The sequence below is a fragment of the Saccopteryx leptura genome, chromosome 10 (assembly GCF_036850995.1).
Source record: "Saccopteryx leptura isolate mSacLep1 chromosome 10, mSacLep1_pri_phased_curated, whole genome shotgun sequence".
Classification (NCBI taxonomy): Eukaryota; Metazoa; Chordata; class Mammalia; order Chiroptera; family Emballonuridae; genus Saccopteryx; species Saccopteryx leptura.
Genome location: NC_089512.1, coordinates 45,096,360 through 45,111,899, shown reverse-complemented (window position 1 = coordinate 45,111,899; position 15,540 = coordinate 45,096,360). Strand labels below are relative to the sequence as shown.

Below are 15,540 nucleotides of genomic sequence, written 5' to 3'. Positions count from 1 at the left end.
CAGGCGCTAGAGTGGCTCTTGTCGCAACAGAGCGACCCCCCAGAGGGGCAGAGCGTCGCCCCCTGGTGGGCGTGCCGGGTGGATCCTGGTTGGGCTCATGCGGGAGTCTGTCTGACTGTCTCTCCCCGTTTCCAGCTTCAGAAAAATACCAAAAAAAAAAAAAAAGAAGGAATAAGATTGTAAAGGAAGGATGGAATCAAACAGAAATTGAAATACCAAGCTAAAGAGTTTCAACTTTATTCAGTAAGCAACAAGAGTCTCTAAAAGTCTGTGTGGTCAGAACTAAGCTTCAGGAAAATTACTCTGACAGTTAATCAGCCTAAATTAAAGTAATAAAAGGGCAATATGAGGAAAAGAAAAATGGAAGAGGTACTACAGAGATAGAATAATTTGGCTAAAGTGACTCAGGAGATGATATTCTAATAACAGGACTATCAACCTAAACAGAGGATTGGAATTTTAGATGGAGAAAAGATATAAAACTGTGGAAATTTTATGATTTAGAGTCACACAAAAATAAAAGAAGAAAAATGATGTACACTTAAAATATAATATAGTCTTGGTGTAAACAAGTTTAGTTAGAATAACATTAAAATGCTGTTATGCAATCTAATTATATATAAACAAGACAATCCTATATAATGTTAACATATCAGAAGGTTCTTTCAATTTTCTTATAAAGTTTAATTAAATTTTTCACAATAAAAGGGACACAATTCTGAAAACATATAAAGTACTATATTGGTAAAGTATAGTGAGTTAAATGAATTCGTTTTGGAGACAGAGATCTGAGTTTCAACATAAGCTTTGTACTTTACCTGTATGTCTTTAATCTCAACTTCCTGTATAAAAAGAGGTAACTATAATGCTTCAGGATTGCTGTGAGCATTAATTGAGGTAAAGTACCAAAATGTCTATAACAGAGTAAACACTCAGTAAATAGCAACTAGTAGAGCTCTTCCTTGGTTAGAGATTCTCTTTACCCTAGCCATTAAGTACTGACCAAAGATAATCTGTAATTTAACAACTAGATACAACAGAGAGGCTCATTTATTTTTAAAAAATGAGATTATTGGCCCAGGCCGGTTGGCTCAGTGGTAGAGTGTCGGCCTGGCGTGCAGGAGTCTCGGGTTCAATTCCTGGCCAGGGCACACAGGAGAAGTGCCCATTTGCTTCTCCACCCCTCCCCCTCTCCTTCCTCTCTGTCTCTCTCTTCCCCTCCTGCAGCCAAGGCTCCAATGGAGCAAAGTTTGCCCGGGCGCTGAGGATGGCTCTGTGGCCTCTACCTCAGGCGCTATAATGGCTCTGATTGCAGCAGAGGGACCCCCCAAGATGGGCAGAGCATCGCCCCCTGGTGGGCGTGCCGGGTGGATCCTGGTCGGGCGCATGAGGGAGTCTGTCTAACTGCCTCCCTATTTCTGGCTTCGGAAAAATACACACACACACACACAAAGAGATTATTATTTCAGAAGTAATACATTTCTATTATAGGAAATACATGGAAAAACACTTGGCCTTTCTATAGGTCAGGTTCCACATCTCTAAAATTAGGGGTTTCAACAATTCTAGAGGACACAAATTGGGGGTTAGATAGCCAGAGATTTGTTTGGCTTGCATAGTATGAAAAGAAAAATGCAGCCAACATCTAAAAACTGGGAGAGTTAATAAAAAATATATAATTATTTTCTGTTTCTCTTTAATAATCAAAGACTTGGCAAGTTGGTTCTGCGTAGAAACTGCAGACGGGCACCCCTTACTAAATTATAACAATCACCACTCCGAAGTGGAAATAAGGTACCGAGCAATCATCAAGGTGCCTAAAAGCAAGGTAATACCACTAAGCAAGCACCTGAGTGGACAGAGGACTCCAGGAATCCAGCATAGTTTAGAGGTGGTTAGCTAGACTCAGTAAGCAAAGAACTGTTTTGTGGCCATAAAACCTGAACAATAAGTACAATTCTTGACAAGGCATAAAGTCAAGGTTAAAGCATAAGTTCCACAGCAACTCATCAAAAATGTCCTACTAGTAAGATGCAACTCCTTGGTAGAAAAGTCTACAGAACACAATTAGGGGCCAGTTGTTCCATACAAGTCATGTGCACAATAATTATCATACAGTTATCTATATTGCTATCGTATTAATCACCTTTGACTGAAGCTTTGTACAGAACAGGAAGTGGGGAAACTGTACATGAAAAGGCAAGTTTCACAAGGTATTGGCAGGAAGCGTCCATGGGTTATAGAAATACGTCACCAAGATGCAGGCAGGATCTTCCTGTGGTTTGCCTTACCCACTTCCGGTTTCAGTTTTGAATGTGTGCTGATCCCTAAGCTTCCTACAGCCACCTTCTCAAGTAGCAAACCAAAGTCTGAAACATATGGTAAGAATCTCTCCTAGGCAGGCCAATGGTTCTCACAGCTACATGAAGCATAGCAAGGCTCCTAAGCTGACCAAGAGAGCCTCATAAGGCAAGCAAACAAAAGGCTGAAAGCCAGGTGGTGGCAGAAGTAAGGGCTTCAAGGACAGGTCATATACAGAATATGGCTACTATTTCTGATAACAGCATCCAGGGAGCCAAAATGAGACTCATAATGACCTAGTGCTTTAAAAAGAATGGTACCTAGATATTAAAAGGTTGCACCCACAAACATACATGTATAGGTGTATGTATGTGTATGTGTGAGTTCTACCAAGACCAAGCTACAAGAAAATAGGTAGAAAGAAACCCCGAGGTTGCTGGCGTGGGCTCAGCCAGCTTTAGCACAGGCTCACCAGCTAGAGCATGAGGCCGCTGGCTTGAGCAGGGGATCACAGGCATGACCCATGGTCACTGGCTTGAGCCCAAAGGTCACTAGCTTGAGCCCAAGGTTTCTGGCTCGAGCAAGTGGTCACTCGTTCTGCTGGAGCCTCCCAGTCACATATGAGAAAACAATCAATGAACAACTAAAGAGCCCCAATGAAGAATTGATGCTTCTCATCTCTCTCCCTTCCTGTCTGTCTTAATCTGTCACTCTATGACTCTCTGTCTTTATCAAACAAAGAAAAAGAATTTTTGAACACAAATGGGGAAAACAGGCCAAGTATAAGAAATAAAAAGTTATCCAAAAACTTGACAGAAAAATTGACTCTTATTTCTGTGTGCACTCAAAATGTTACCAAGCTAAACACTTAGTAACCCTTATTTTTGCAGATAGGATAATCTTAAACAGCAGACCAAGAAAGGCTCACACAACTAAATATTCTATCACTCATTTATACAAATGGTCATTTTTTTTATAACTTGCTAATACACAAATGGAAAATTAAATAACTATAAGTAGGGTTCATTTCCCTTTGTCTACCACTGAGGTAACCAATGTTGTACATCTTTTTTTTTTTTAAGATTTTATTTATTGATTTTTAGAGAAAGCGGAGAGAGAAGGGGGGGGGCGGCAAGGAACAGGAAGCATCAACTCTTAGTAGTTGCTTCTCATATGTGCCTTGACCAGGCTAGCCCAGGGTCTCAAACCAGTGACCTCAGCATTCCAGGTCAGTGCTTTATCTACTGTGCCACCGTAAGTCAGGTATTGTTGTACATCTTTTAAAATCTCTTTCTGTGCATTTTCCCACAAACGTGTAGAAAAAACAGAACATATGCTATTACACATATCACTTTAACAACCAATTTTTTTTTTTACTCAACATTTGTTTCCTTTTGCTCTGGCTGGTTGGCTCAGTGGTAGAGTGTTGGCCTGTCATGTGGAAGTCCCAGGTTGGATTCTTGGTCAGGGTACAGAGGAGAAGTGCCCATCTGCTTCTCCACCCTTCCCCCTCTTGCTTCTCTCTCTCTCTTCTCCTCTTGAGCCATGGCTCAATTGGAGCAAGTAGGCTAAGGATGGTTCTATGGCCTCCGTATCAGGCATTAAAAAATGGCTCCAGCTGCAAGAGGCCCCAGATGGACAGAGCGTCGTCCCCTAGTGCACTTGCTGGGTAGATCCTGGTTGGGGCACATAGGAGAGTCTGTCTCATTGCCTCCCCTCTTCTCACTAAATTTAAAAAAAAATTGTCTCCTTTTTTCTTTGTTTCCTTTCATACTACAGATATACCTCATTCTTTTTAGCTGCTCTAGTATATGTATATGAATATATTATTTAGCCATCTTACTACTGATGGACACTTACATTGTCTCTAATTGCCTATTTTTTTTACCAACAAGGCGACATTAAACATCTTTGTATGTCCTTCTTTTGCAAATGTACAAGTGTTTTTGTAAGGTAGATATGCAGACATAGAAATGCATAGGGTATATACCAGGGGTCCCCAAACTACCGGTCCCACGGGCCACATGCGGGCCCCTGAGGCCATTTATCCAGCCCCCACCGCACTTCCGGAAGGGGAACTTCTTTCATTGGTGGTCAGTGAGAGCAGCAGAGTTCCCATTGAAATACTGGTCAGTTTGTTGATTTAAATTTACTTGTTCTTTATTTTAAATATTGTGTTTGTTCCCGTTATTTTTACTTTAAAATAAGATATGTGCAGTGTGCATAGGGATTTATTCAGGTTTTTTTTTATAGTCCGGCCCTCCAACAGTCTGAGGGACAGTGAACTGGCCCCCTGTGTAAAAAGTTTGGGGACCCCTGGTATATACATTTCAATTTTTAACAGACACTATCAATATGCTCTACAACATTGCTTTACCAATTTAAATTCAAAGCAACAAAAAAACTGAAATTAACACGTTTTTCTGTTTTCACTAACTGGTGACTTTTGGGGGGGGGGTGACAGAGGTAGACATAGAGACAAGAGAGAGAGAGAGAGAGAGAGAGAGAGAAACAGACAGGAATGAAGAGAGATGAGAGGCATCAATTCTTCATTGTGGCACCTTAGTTGTTCATTGATTGCTCTTTCATATGTGCCCTGACCAGGGGGATACAGCAGGTCCAGCGACCCTTTGCTCAAGCCAGCGACCTTGGACTCAAGCTGGTGAGCCTTGCTTGAACCAGAATAGCCCACGCACAAGCCAGCGACCTCAGGATTTCAAACCTGGGTACTCTGTGTCCCAGTGCGATGCTCTATCCGTTGTGCCACCTGGTCAGGCCTAACTGGTGACTTTTTAAAATTTGTATTTTCCTGATTAATTTGTTTACTCTTTACCAGTATTTTCCTTTGTTTCCTAACCTTTTTAAAGTTTGTATGAACTTTCTATATAATGTGGACCAGGGTACGTCAATCTTTTTATAAAAACCGCCTACTCTTGTAGTGCTGGTCAATCTGGTCCCTACCACCCACTAGTGGGCGTTCCAGCTTTCATGGTGGGCCAATCGCGGCGCCCTTTGGTTGCTCTGCTACCACCCACCATGAAAGCTGAAACGCCCACTAGTGGGCTGTAGGGACTAGGTTGACCAACACTGCAAAAGTGGGAGATTTTTATAAAAAGTTTGATGACCCCTGACTCTCTGGACACTAATAAATAAATATGTTGTGTAGTCCATCAGAGTAACAGGATGGACTGTAGAGCTAGTCTGCCCAGTTTGAATGACAGCTCCAACATTCATTAGCTGTCTAATCTTGGTCATGTTACTCAGTTTAGCTATTCTGTGCCTCAGTTTCCTCATCTGCAAAATGTGGACAATAACTATACTTATAATTACCATGAGGATTAAATTAGTTAATATGCTTAAAGTGTTTTAAAACAATGGCTTAATAAGGGTCATATAAGTGTTTTCTTTTCTGTCTGTAGGATTTGCTGCAAATATCTTCTCCCAAACTATTGTCTTTTAATTCCTGTTTATGTCTTCACTTACCTTTCCTCAGTTTTTTCTCCATTTGTATTCTAGTATCAGAAATTACGTAAGTAGATGAAATCAACAACTGATTGCCCTTTCCAGATCTCACAATCAAGTTCTCTTCCAGAATAAATGCAGGCATCAGCCAAAGCATCTAAATTTTTAAAAATATTTCCACTAAAAAAAAAGTTAACTTCCTTACTGTATAAAGCATTCCCACAAATCAGTAAGAAGAATAAGCCAATAGAAGACAAAAGAAATAAAGACAAGTTCACAAAAAATGGAAATAAAAATGGCTCTTAAAAATATGAAATGATCTTTGACCTCATTTAGAACTACAAATTAAAACTACAAATTCAAAATTTCTTTTCATCTTATAGACCAGAAAGATCAAGAAGTTTTAAAATATACACTATGTGAGTGTAAAGAAACAGGCGTTTATACGTTGCTGGTAGGAGCACAATTGCTATAGTTTCTATGAAAATCAGTTTGGTACTGTCTTCCCAAATAAAAATGTACATACCATTCAAATCATCAACTGAATTAATAAAATCTAGAAATTTATCCTACTGATAGGCATATAACTCATACTAAAAATGGCATACCTACAAGGTTATTTATTGCAGTAATGTTTGTAATAGCAAAAAAAAAAATGGAAACAACCTAAATGAACATTAACAGGGGACTGGTTAAATAAACTTTGATATATCTTGGTGATGGAATATTATACAGCTGTTAAAAATGAGACAGCACCCTATATAGATATGAATCTTCAAACTACTGTTAAGTATAAAAAAACAAGATGCAAACAATGTGTATATTTTGCTATTATTTGTATACTGGTGAGAGAGATATTAATACTCCTACATTTATGCTTGTAAATATTTAAATAATCTCTATAAGGATACACAAAACACTGGTAATGCATGCTTCTGGAATGGGAATGGCTAGGGGACAACAGAAATAAGAAAACACTTTTCAACCCTCCCTTTTGATTCTTTTGAATTATATAACAGGCATTTGCACTACCTAATCAAATAAATAAATCTGTTTACAAATAAAACCTTCCTGTGATCACACCAAACTTTCTTTTGGTCCCCTTTAAATGGTCATGCACAACAGATTGCTACCACTCAGGTAGTGTGTAGGATTGGAGTAGAGTCTGTACGTCAGAATTTAAGTTCACAAGTGATGCTGAAGGACGGTCAGGACTAAAAACAGCTGAGTTAGAGCATGACACAAATAGGGAAGCATCCAGGCTCAATATCCACTTATGTCACACTCATAGTCTCATCATTAATCCTAACCACTTAACAAAGTTCTTAAAAAGAAACAGATGCAAGTATGTCGATAGTGCAATGCAAATCTATTACTACTGGATATATTACTAGATAAGCAGTGTAATCTTCATATATTAAATAGAGTACATTAATTGCAATGTTAGTACTAATGAATTCCCCCTACATAGCATTTTAGAAAGAACTTTGATAGTACCAGTGGACTAGTGCCCAACACAGGGACTCTCTTATTGTCAACTTCTTTATTTATAAGATAAGAGGTCAAAACAAGATATGTTTTCTACCTTTCAGAACTAAACTTCTATAATTATCTAGAATACAGGTGTCTAAAGGCAACTATTGCTTAGTATACATTTTAGGATAAACTAGTAAGAAACTTTCTCATTCCATCCACAGCTAGGCTCAATTCACCATCCAATAGACTAGCGCCCTATCACTCAGATATATATTATGTGCTGCTGAATAAATTAATTAATGCTGACTGAAAAAAATTAGGATTCAAACAATATGATCTAATAAATCTTAGTTTTTAAATAGTGCATCTTATGCAAAATAGGTATACTAAATACATTTAAGCATTAAAGTAAAAGCATCTGATGCACTGTCTTAAAGCAAACAGTTTAAGTTTGAAAGCAATAATCAGCCCTGGCCGGTTGGCTCAGTGGTAGAGCGTCGGCCTGGCGTGCAGGAATCCCGGGTTAGATACCCGGCCAGGGCACACAGGAGAAGCACCCATCTGCTTCTCCACCCCTCCCCCTCTCCTTCCTCTCTGTCTCTCTCTTCCCCTCCCGCAACCGAGGCTCCATTGGAGCAAGGTTGGCCCGGGCACTGAGGATGGCTCTATGGCCTCTGCCTCAGGCGCTAGAATGGCTCTGGTTGCAACAGAGCAACACCCCAGATGGGCAGAGCATCGCCCCCTGGTGGGCATGCCAGGTGGATCCCGGTCAGGCACATGCAGGAGTCTGTCTGACTGTCTCCCCGTTTCCAACTTCAGAAAAATACAAATAAATAAATAAATAAAATAAAATAAAAGTACTAATCAAAGACTTAGTGCTAAAAGGGATGTTAAAGACCATATCCAAACCTCTCATTTTACATGAAAATAAAAGCTCAGCAAAGTTCAGGGATTTTTCCAGTCATTCTGTCATTTACAACATTCAGATCAAGCTCTTAATAAAAATTTGTCAATTAGCCTGACCAGCGGGGGCACAGTAGATAGAGCATCGACACAGAATGCTGAGGCCACCAGTTCAAAGCCTGAAGTTGCTGACTTGAGAGCAGGGTCACCAGCTTAAGCGAGGGGTCATTGTCGCCAGCTTGAGTCCAAAATTGCCAGCTTAAGCCCAAGGTTGCTGGATTAAGCAAGGGGTCGCTGGCTTGGCTTGTGCCTGAGGTCACCAGTCTGATCCCCAATCAAGGCACTTATGAGAAGCAATCAATGCACAACTAAGTGAAGCAATGAGCAGATGCTTCTCTATTTCTTCCTCCCTCTCTCCTCGCTCTTCCTTCCTGTCTCTCCCTTCCAAAAAAAGAAGAAGAAGAAGAAGAAGAAGAAGAAGAAGAAGAAGAAGAAGAAGAAGAAATTGTTAATTATTATTCACAGATGTGTACTGGTATAATCTTAAAGGTATATTATTTCAGGTAGGATTTTTTGCTGACTAAAATAACATATAAAACTAAAGATATAGGACAGAAATTTCTTAATATAAAGTTTATTAATTTACATTTGTCAATGGCTATACAGCAAAACTGTTAGTAACTCTCAAAAGAGCATAGAACTTTATTAATAGATAAAAAATGTAATCTGATATTATTGTCAAATAATTTCATAAAGCACATTAACAAGGAAATAAGATTAGCATCTATGATTAAAGGATAAAACGATAATTTTATTTCAGCTACATTACTTCCACAGACTATAGAGTCTATTCAAAGAGTTCTAAGTTCAAATAAAAAAAAAGAAAGAAAAAAACAACTCTATGAACTCATTGAGGTTTACCTCCTATCTTCCTCAGAGCAAATGATTAGCAGACTGCTCTGTGAACTTTTACAAAGAAACCCTTTCTCTTAATTTCTATCCATCTGAAAGATGGATTCTTCCTCCATTCTAAATAACTTCTCATTTCATTTCAAATTTCTGACAATAATGAATTCATAGAGTGAACAAACCCTTTAAAATCTTTTCCTCTATTAATTTATTAAATAACTTATCTCATTTCACATATCTGATAATAAATTCTCAGTGGATAAACTTTTTAATCTCTTCCTCTCAATTCTGTTTTGTGGTCAATAAAATGTTTTGATGTATATTTTAATACCAAAAAACTCAAACTTGCCATGACAATAAAAACATTTAATGTCTAAGATGTGATTATGAGACTTTTCCTTACCAGACTAAAGACCAATTAATGACAAAATTATGAAATACAGTCAGGTAACAATACTCAAATCCTCTAATAATGAGCTATCAAAGCACTTAGAAAAATTTAATCCTTTTTCTAATGAAGCAACTTTGGCAACAGTTCAAATCTAAGCTCAGCTGGCACTGATTTTGAAAGGGATGAACTTCCTGCCAGATCCATCTAGTAACAATATAATCTCTTCTATTTTACTTAGCTGTAAAATTTACAAAACACTTTCACATCTTGTATCTCAAAATCCTCCTCAGGATAACACAGTGAGAGATAGGGGATTTTCCAAAGACCTATTTTCTTCTAGACACCATGCTGACACTTATAATTTTTTAAAGAATAAATAAGAATGAATCTACCTTGTAAAAGCTCACAGTCTAAATGGGAAATAAACAAGTTATATGAAATGTGCTATATAATAAGGAAGTAGACAAGGAATTATGATTCCCCAGCAGTACAAACTCGTAACACCTTCTCTTCCGGGATAGAGATGGCAGTACCCCAAAGAAGAGACATGACATGAAGTAGGCTTTTGAAGGATGAACAGGAGTTCTCTGACATAAATATGGGGTGCAAGAAAGAAAAAAGACTCTCCCAGACAGAGAGAACAACATGTGCATGATGAAGCATTATTCCCATTTTAAAGATGAGGAAGATAATAAGCTCAAAGATAAATGATCTGACTAAAGTTGTCACATGAATAATAATTAACAATGTAGAAACAGAATACAGGTCTTCTGATTTTAATTAGTTTTGCACACCAGAAAATGCCAGTACATGTTGGATAAGAACATCAAATAAAGATTAGCTTTTATCTCCTACTTTTTTCTCCTTCTTAAGAGATGGTCCATGTCTGTCCCATATTCTGGGAAGAGGAGAAGAAATAATCAGAGAATAGGATTTATTTAATCTTCAAATCAATCCTGTGAGATATTTTTAGCTATCCCCATTTTACACATGAGAATACAGAGACACAAGTTGGAAATTAAGTAAAAATTCAAACCTAGGTAACTAACCTGACCAAGCATCTAAACTCAGCATACCCTCCAGATCCTGCTTTGCCAAAGAGCCCCAGGTCATTCTTCATCTGAAGACATCGGGGAGACCAAATAAATTCTGGAATACATTATGGTCCGAGATCTAGTGCTATACCACACATCTCGATTTTCATACAAATCCTCAAATTTGGCTCCCTTATAAATCTGGTCTCCTTGAGTAGGTAAACCCAAGCCTGAGTTGGCATGGGCCCTTTCTGCAACAATCTGATTTAATTAGACAAGAGCAAACTGAACAAAAAGCAGTAAACAAAAAGAAAGACATCATAAAATAACAGCATGAAGCCTGAAGTATAAAGGAGAAAACCCCAATCCCCTTTTGCTTGTATGCGGTTTTTCTGGAGGGGGAGCAACAGGGAAGGACAATACAAAATTTCCTCAGTCGAGTAGCGTACCTGCCACTGACTGTACAGAAGTTCAGGCCAAAGAATGGAGTCTGAAGTAACTCTTAGTTTCTTTCATCAAGAGTTCACATGACAACTATAGGACATTCAACAACCAAACCTGTCTCTTGAATATTAATGGAGCAGACCATTTGGAACTGCCATGGTTTCATAGGGCACTAAAAGGACCTCAGAGAATGTGGAATCAGCAGGTAAGACAAAATATTGTCAGCAACACTGGAATCGCTAATGTCTGATTATTTGAAACTAACCACCACAAAATGCTTTTTCGATCTGTCAACCTGGTATTTCACTTTGTAAAGTATATGAGAAAATTAATAAATACTGGAATAAAACCCCTAAAAAGGCTGTGGACTATTTTCTCTTAAATTTTAAAGATATATAAATCAAGTCTGACTTGTGGTGGCACAGTAGATAAGAGTGTCAACCTGGGACGATGAAGTCCCAGGTTTGAAGCCCTGAGGTAGCTGGTCTGAGTGCAGTCTTGCCAGCTTGAGCATAGGTCATTTTGTGGTATCAGCAATACGATCACATTGCTGCTGGCTTGAGTCCAAAGGTTGCTGGCTTGAAGGCCAAAGTTGCTGGCTTGAACAAGGGGTCAATGGCTCCCCTCCTCCGTCGAGGCATGTATGAGAAACACACAACGAACAACTAAAATGACACAACTGCGAGTTGATGCTTCTCATCACTATCCCTTCCTGTCTTCCTCTTAATAAATAAATAAATAAATTATATATGGGCTCTTTTTTTTCTTACAGACACAGAGAGGGGGACAGATAGGGACAGACAGGCAGGAACAAAGAGAGATGAGAAGCATCAATTATCGGTTTTTCATTGTGACACCTTAGTTGTTCATTGATTGCTTTCTCATATGTGCCTTGACCGTGGGCCTTCAGCAGACCGAGTAACCCCTTGCAGCGACCTTAGGTCCAGGCTGGTGAGCTTTGCTCAAACCAGATGAGCCCGCACTCAAGCTGGTGACCTTGTGGTCTCAAACCTGGATCCTCCACACCCCAGTTCAATGTTCTAACCACTGTGCCACCGCCCCGTCAGGCTATATGTATTGATTTTATACACACACACACACACACACACACACACACACCCTCACTTTTTTGCTGGTATGATTTGGAGTTGAAGGGTCCTACCACAGTTTAGGAAAATGGATATTTCCTTTCAGGCGCCCTTTCAGTCCTGTGGATCTCTAATTCTCCAGATCAGGGATTTGCAATCAGCAGTTTAGAATGTGCCAGCACATCTCCAGGCTAGTGGGTACTATCAGGCTTTCCTCCAAGGTCTCCCAGTATGATGAAAAGGAAAGCTGACATGCTGCTTAGTATCTTCAGTGTCACAACCACCTTCATTCTGTTTGTGACTTTAGCACCTGGTAATGAATTTCCCAGCCCCCAGCCCCCACCATGCAAAACCCACATGTCAGTTTCAGAGAAACAGAAAACAGCATCTCTTCACAGTGTTCTGAAGGTCAACCAACTCTGAATTACACTAGCTAAAAGGAGGGCAAAGAAATGGAGAAGTTTCATATAGAAATATCCTAAATATATTTATTTCTATGAAGCAGACACTATGATCTGACCTATAAGCTGAGCAATTAAAAAACCAAGAAAACGATTGAGATAACAAGTGTAATATGTCATCTATGGTTAAAGCGATAATACCATTCCCAGCAACTGGACGATCAGTCTCCACTTGTGGGGAGTGGGGTTGCTCCCAGGGGTCCCCATACTTTTTACACAGGGGGCCAGTTCACTGTCCCCCAGATGGTTGGAGGGCCACCACATACAGTGCTCCTCTCACTGACCACCAATGAAAGAGGTGACCCTTCCGGAAGTGGGGGGGGTAAAGGGGGGAGGATAAATGGCCTCAGGGGGCCGCATGCACGGGCTGTCCTTTGGGGACGCCTGCAAAGTTGTGTTTTCTTATTTGTTGGCCCTACTCTCCCTTACAGAGATATCGCTTACTATGATATCTTTGCCATGGAGCAGGTAAAAGTGCACGGCAGCTAAATTCTTCTGGAAACAACCCAATCTTAATCCTCAATTCCAAGACGTGTGTGTATGAAGTTCCATGGTGCAACCAGCAGCTATGTAAATCAGTGAGGCTCCAGTGTTCTCTATCATCAAGTGACACTAAAGCGTAAAGTTGCAAAAAATTTGTAAAATTAGGGAGAAACGCTAGTATATTTATTTATAATTTTCCCAAATATTAAATTAGATATATGCAAATATTAAGTATAAGACAATCTGAATTCTTAAAAGATCTTATACCCTATAAGGTTAATTAACTTCGATGCTAGGAAGTTAGATACAAACAAAATCTACTTTTCTGGTGTCATTTTCCAGGTTTTAAGAACTGTATTCTCGGGCCCTGGCCGGTTGGCTCAGTGGTAGAGCGTCGGCCTGGCAGTCTCGGGTTCGATTCCCGGCCAGGGCACACAGGAGAAGCGCCCATCTGCTTCTCCACCCTCCCCCTCTCCTTCCTCTCTGTCTCTTTCTTCCCCTCCCGCAGCCGAGGCTCCATCAGAGCAAAGATGGCCCGGGCGCTGGGGATGGCTCCTTGGCCTCTGCCCCAGGTGCTAGAGTGGCTCTGGTCGCAACAGAGCGACGCCCCCTGGTGGGCAGAGCGTCGCCCCCTGGTGGGCGTGCCGGGTAGATCCCCGTTGGGCTCATGCGGGAGTCTGTCTGTCTTTCCCCGTTTCCAGCTTCAGAAAAATACAAAAAAAACAAACAAAAAAACAAACAAACTGTATTCTCTTAAGAGCCTGAGAACTACTTCAGGGAATAAAAAGGTAAAAGAACTTTAACATATCTGCTTCTGAGGTTTAATAAAATCCCAAATACTTGAAAGAGAGAGCAACTTGAAGAGGAAAGTGGGAGAATCCAAGCTCAATAACATCACTAGTCAGAAAGAGGAAACTTTTATATTCTTAGAAAAAAAAACAGCGTTGTTAGCCATTTTAATGCAATTCAATTTTCTTCATACAAAATAAAAAAGTACTTATAACTAAGGGTTATTTACATGAAACATGAAACACGTTCCAGTCTGAGGACACTGAATAAAGAAAATAAAACTAGTATTTGTCAGAAGCAAAAGTAAGTTATAATGATATATCTTACAAATAGAAAAAAAGTATATATTTCCTCTGAATAAATTACTGTGGAAAAAAAAAAGGCAATCTGACGACAAAGGGTCCCTCGCTCCCCTCCCGAAATAAAAGTCCAAATGATTGGACTCAAATGGTTCTTAATGCTTAGAGCCTCCAAGCAAAAAAATCTGTATTAAGTCAACTAGGGTGACTCGTTCACAAAAGTAACAATTAAATGCATGAGAAGGAAATGAATTAAGTGGGTTAAGTTCTGGCTGGATGACTGTGTTTTGAGACCTGTTCACAGGAAGCCACTACATCCTGCCTGAATTCACTGTCAGTCACGCTGTCTCTCGATTCAAGTCCCCGCCGCAGCGAGTTGAGGCGAGTACAGGTGTCCAGCCCCGCTCCCCTCCCGAACACAGTGCAGCGGCCACTCGAGTCCCACGGCGGCCTGTTTCCTTCAGACCAGGGCGCCGTTTTCAGCCTCGCCCAGCCTCGGGAGCCCAGGAAACAGCAGCCCCCTCCCCTCAGGCCAGCCCCAGTTCCCCGCCCTCCTCCTCCGGCCGCGCCTCCCGGTAATTACCGCCCGGCTCCCACCTCCGGGCTGCTCCCGGGCTCCCGCAGCCGCCCGCAGGCCTGCGTCTCAGGGCGGCCGGAAGCGCCTCACGCCCCCGGCCCGCGCCCCCGGCCGCGCCCCAAGCTGGGGCGTCCCCGCGCCCCGGACGCTCCCCCAAGCTGAGCTCCTCACGCCGACGCAGCCCAGGCGGCTCCCTCGCGACAAATTCTCGGCTCTCCACTCTCTCCGGACAGGGGCAGCCCAGCCCACGCCGCCCCGTCCGGGCGACGCCTCCCCCAACACACCCCCCTTCCAGCCTCGCCCGTGCCCGCCCTCCCCGCGCCGCTCGTCCGGCCCTGGGCCAGGCCCCCTCTCAGCCCCGCGACCCCGGCGCCGCTCGCGCCGACACCCCCGCGCGCCCGCCGCCCCCTCAGCCCCGCGGCCGCCGCCGCCGCTGGGTGGATCCCGTCAGCCCGGCCGCCGCTTACAGATCTTGCCCCGCAGACTCTGCAGCACTCGGACCTCGCGATTGTCCTCGTCGGCAGCTTCGGGCTCTGCCGTCGCAGGTACCGCCGGCGCCTCGGAAGAAACCGCCGCAGCATCTGGAGTCGCCGCCGCCGCCGCTGCCGCCATGGTGCTGCCCCGGCCCGTGCCGCAGCCCCGCCGCCTGCGTAGCCCGGCGAGGCGGAGCCCGGCGGGCGAGGCGAGGCGAACTGCGCGCCTGGCCCCGCCCCCAGCCTCGGCTCGGCTCGCCCCGCCCCGCCCGGCCGCGGCCCCGCCCGCCCCACCCGGGTCCGCACTGTCGGCGCTCCCCTGTCCTGAGCCCGGGCCGCTGTCCCGAGCCCGGGCCGCCGCCCCCGCGGGAACCGAACTCCTGGCTTGCCTTCTCTTTGCCCCATAAAGCCCCGGCGCTAGCCAAGTGAGGCTCCAAGACGTGGCTCTGA

The 15,540-nt window shown here is 42.4% G+C and overlaps 1 protein-coding gene across 2 annotated transcripts in view; it reads right to left on the bottom strand.

Moving 5' to 3' along the window:
* The window catches only part of RASA2 (RAS p21 protein activator 2), a 149,896-nt gene extending 134,629 nt beyond the window's left edge, over positions 1 to 15,267 (bottom strand). For both annotated transcript variants that reach the window (XM_066350484.1, XM_066350485.1), the window contains exon 1: positions 15,085 to 15,267. In XM_066350484.1, the coding sequence (XP_066206581.1) occupies positions 15,085 to 15,229 (145 nt within the window). In that variant the 5' untranslated portion in view covers positions 15,230 to 15,267. The remainder of the gene's footprint in view (positions 1 to 15,084) is intronic.
* Between the last annotated feature and the right edge of the window lie 273 nt (positions 15,268 to 15,540).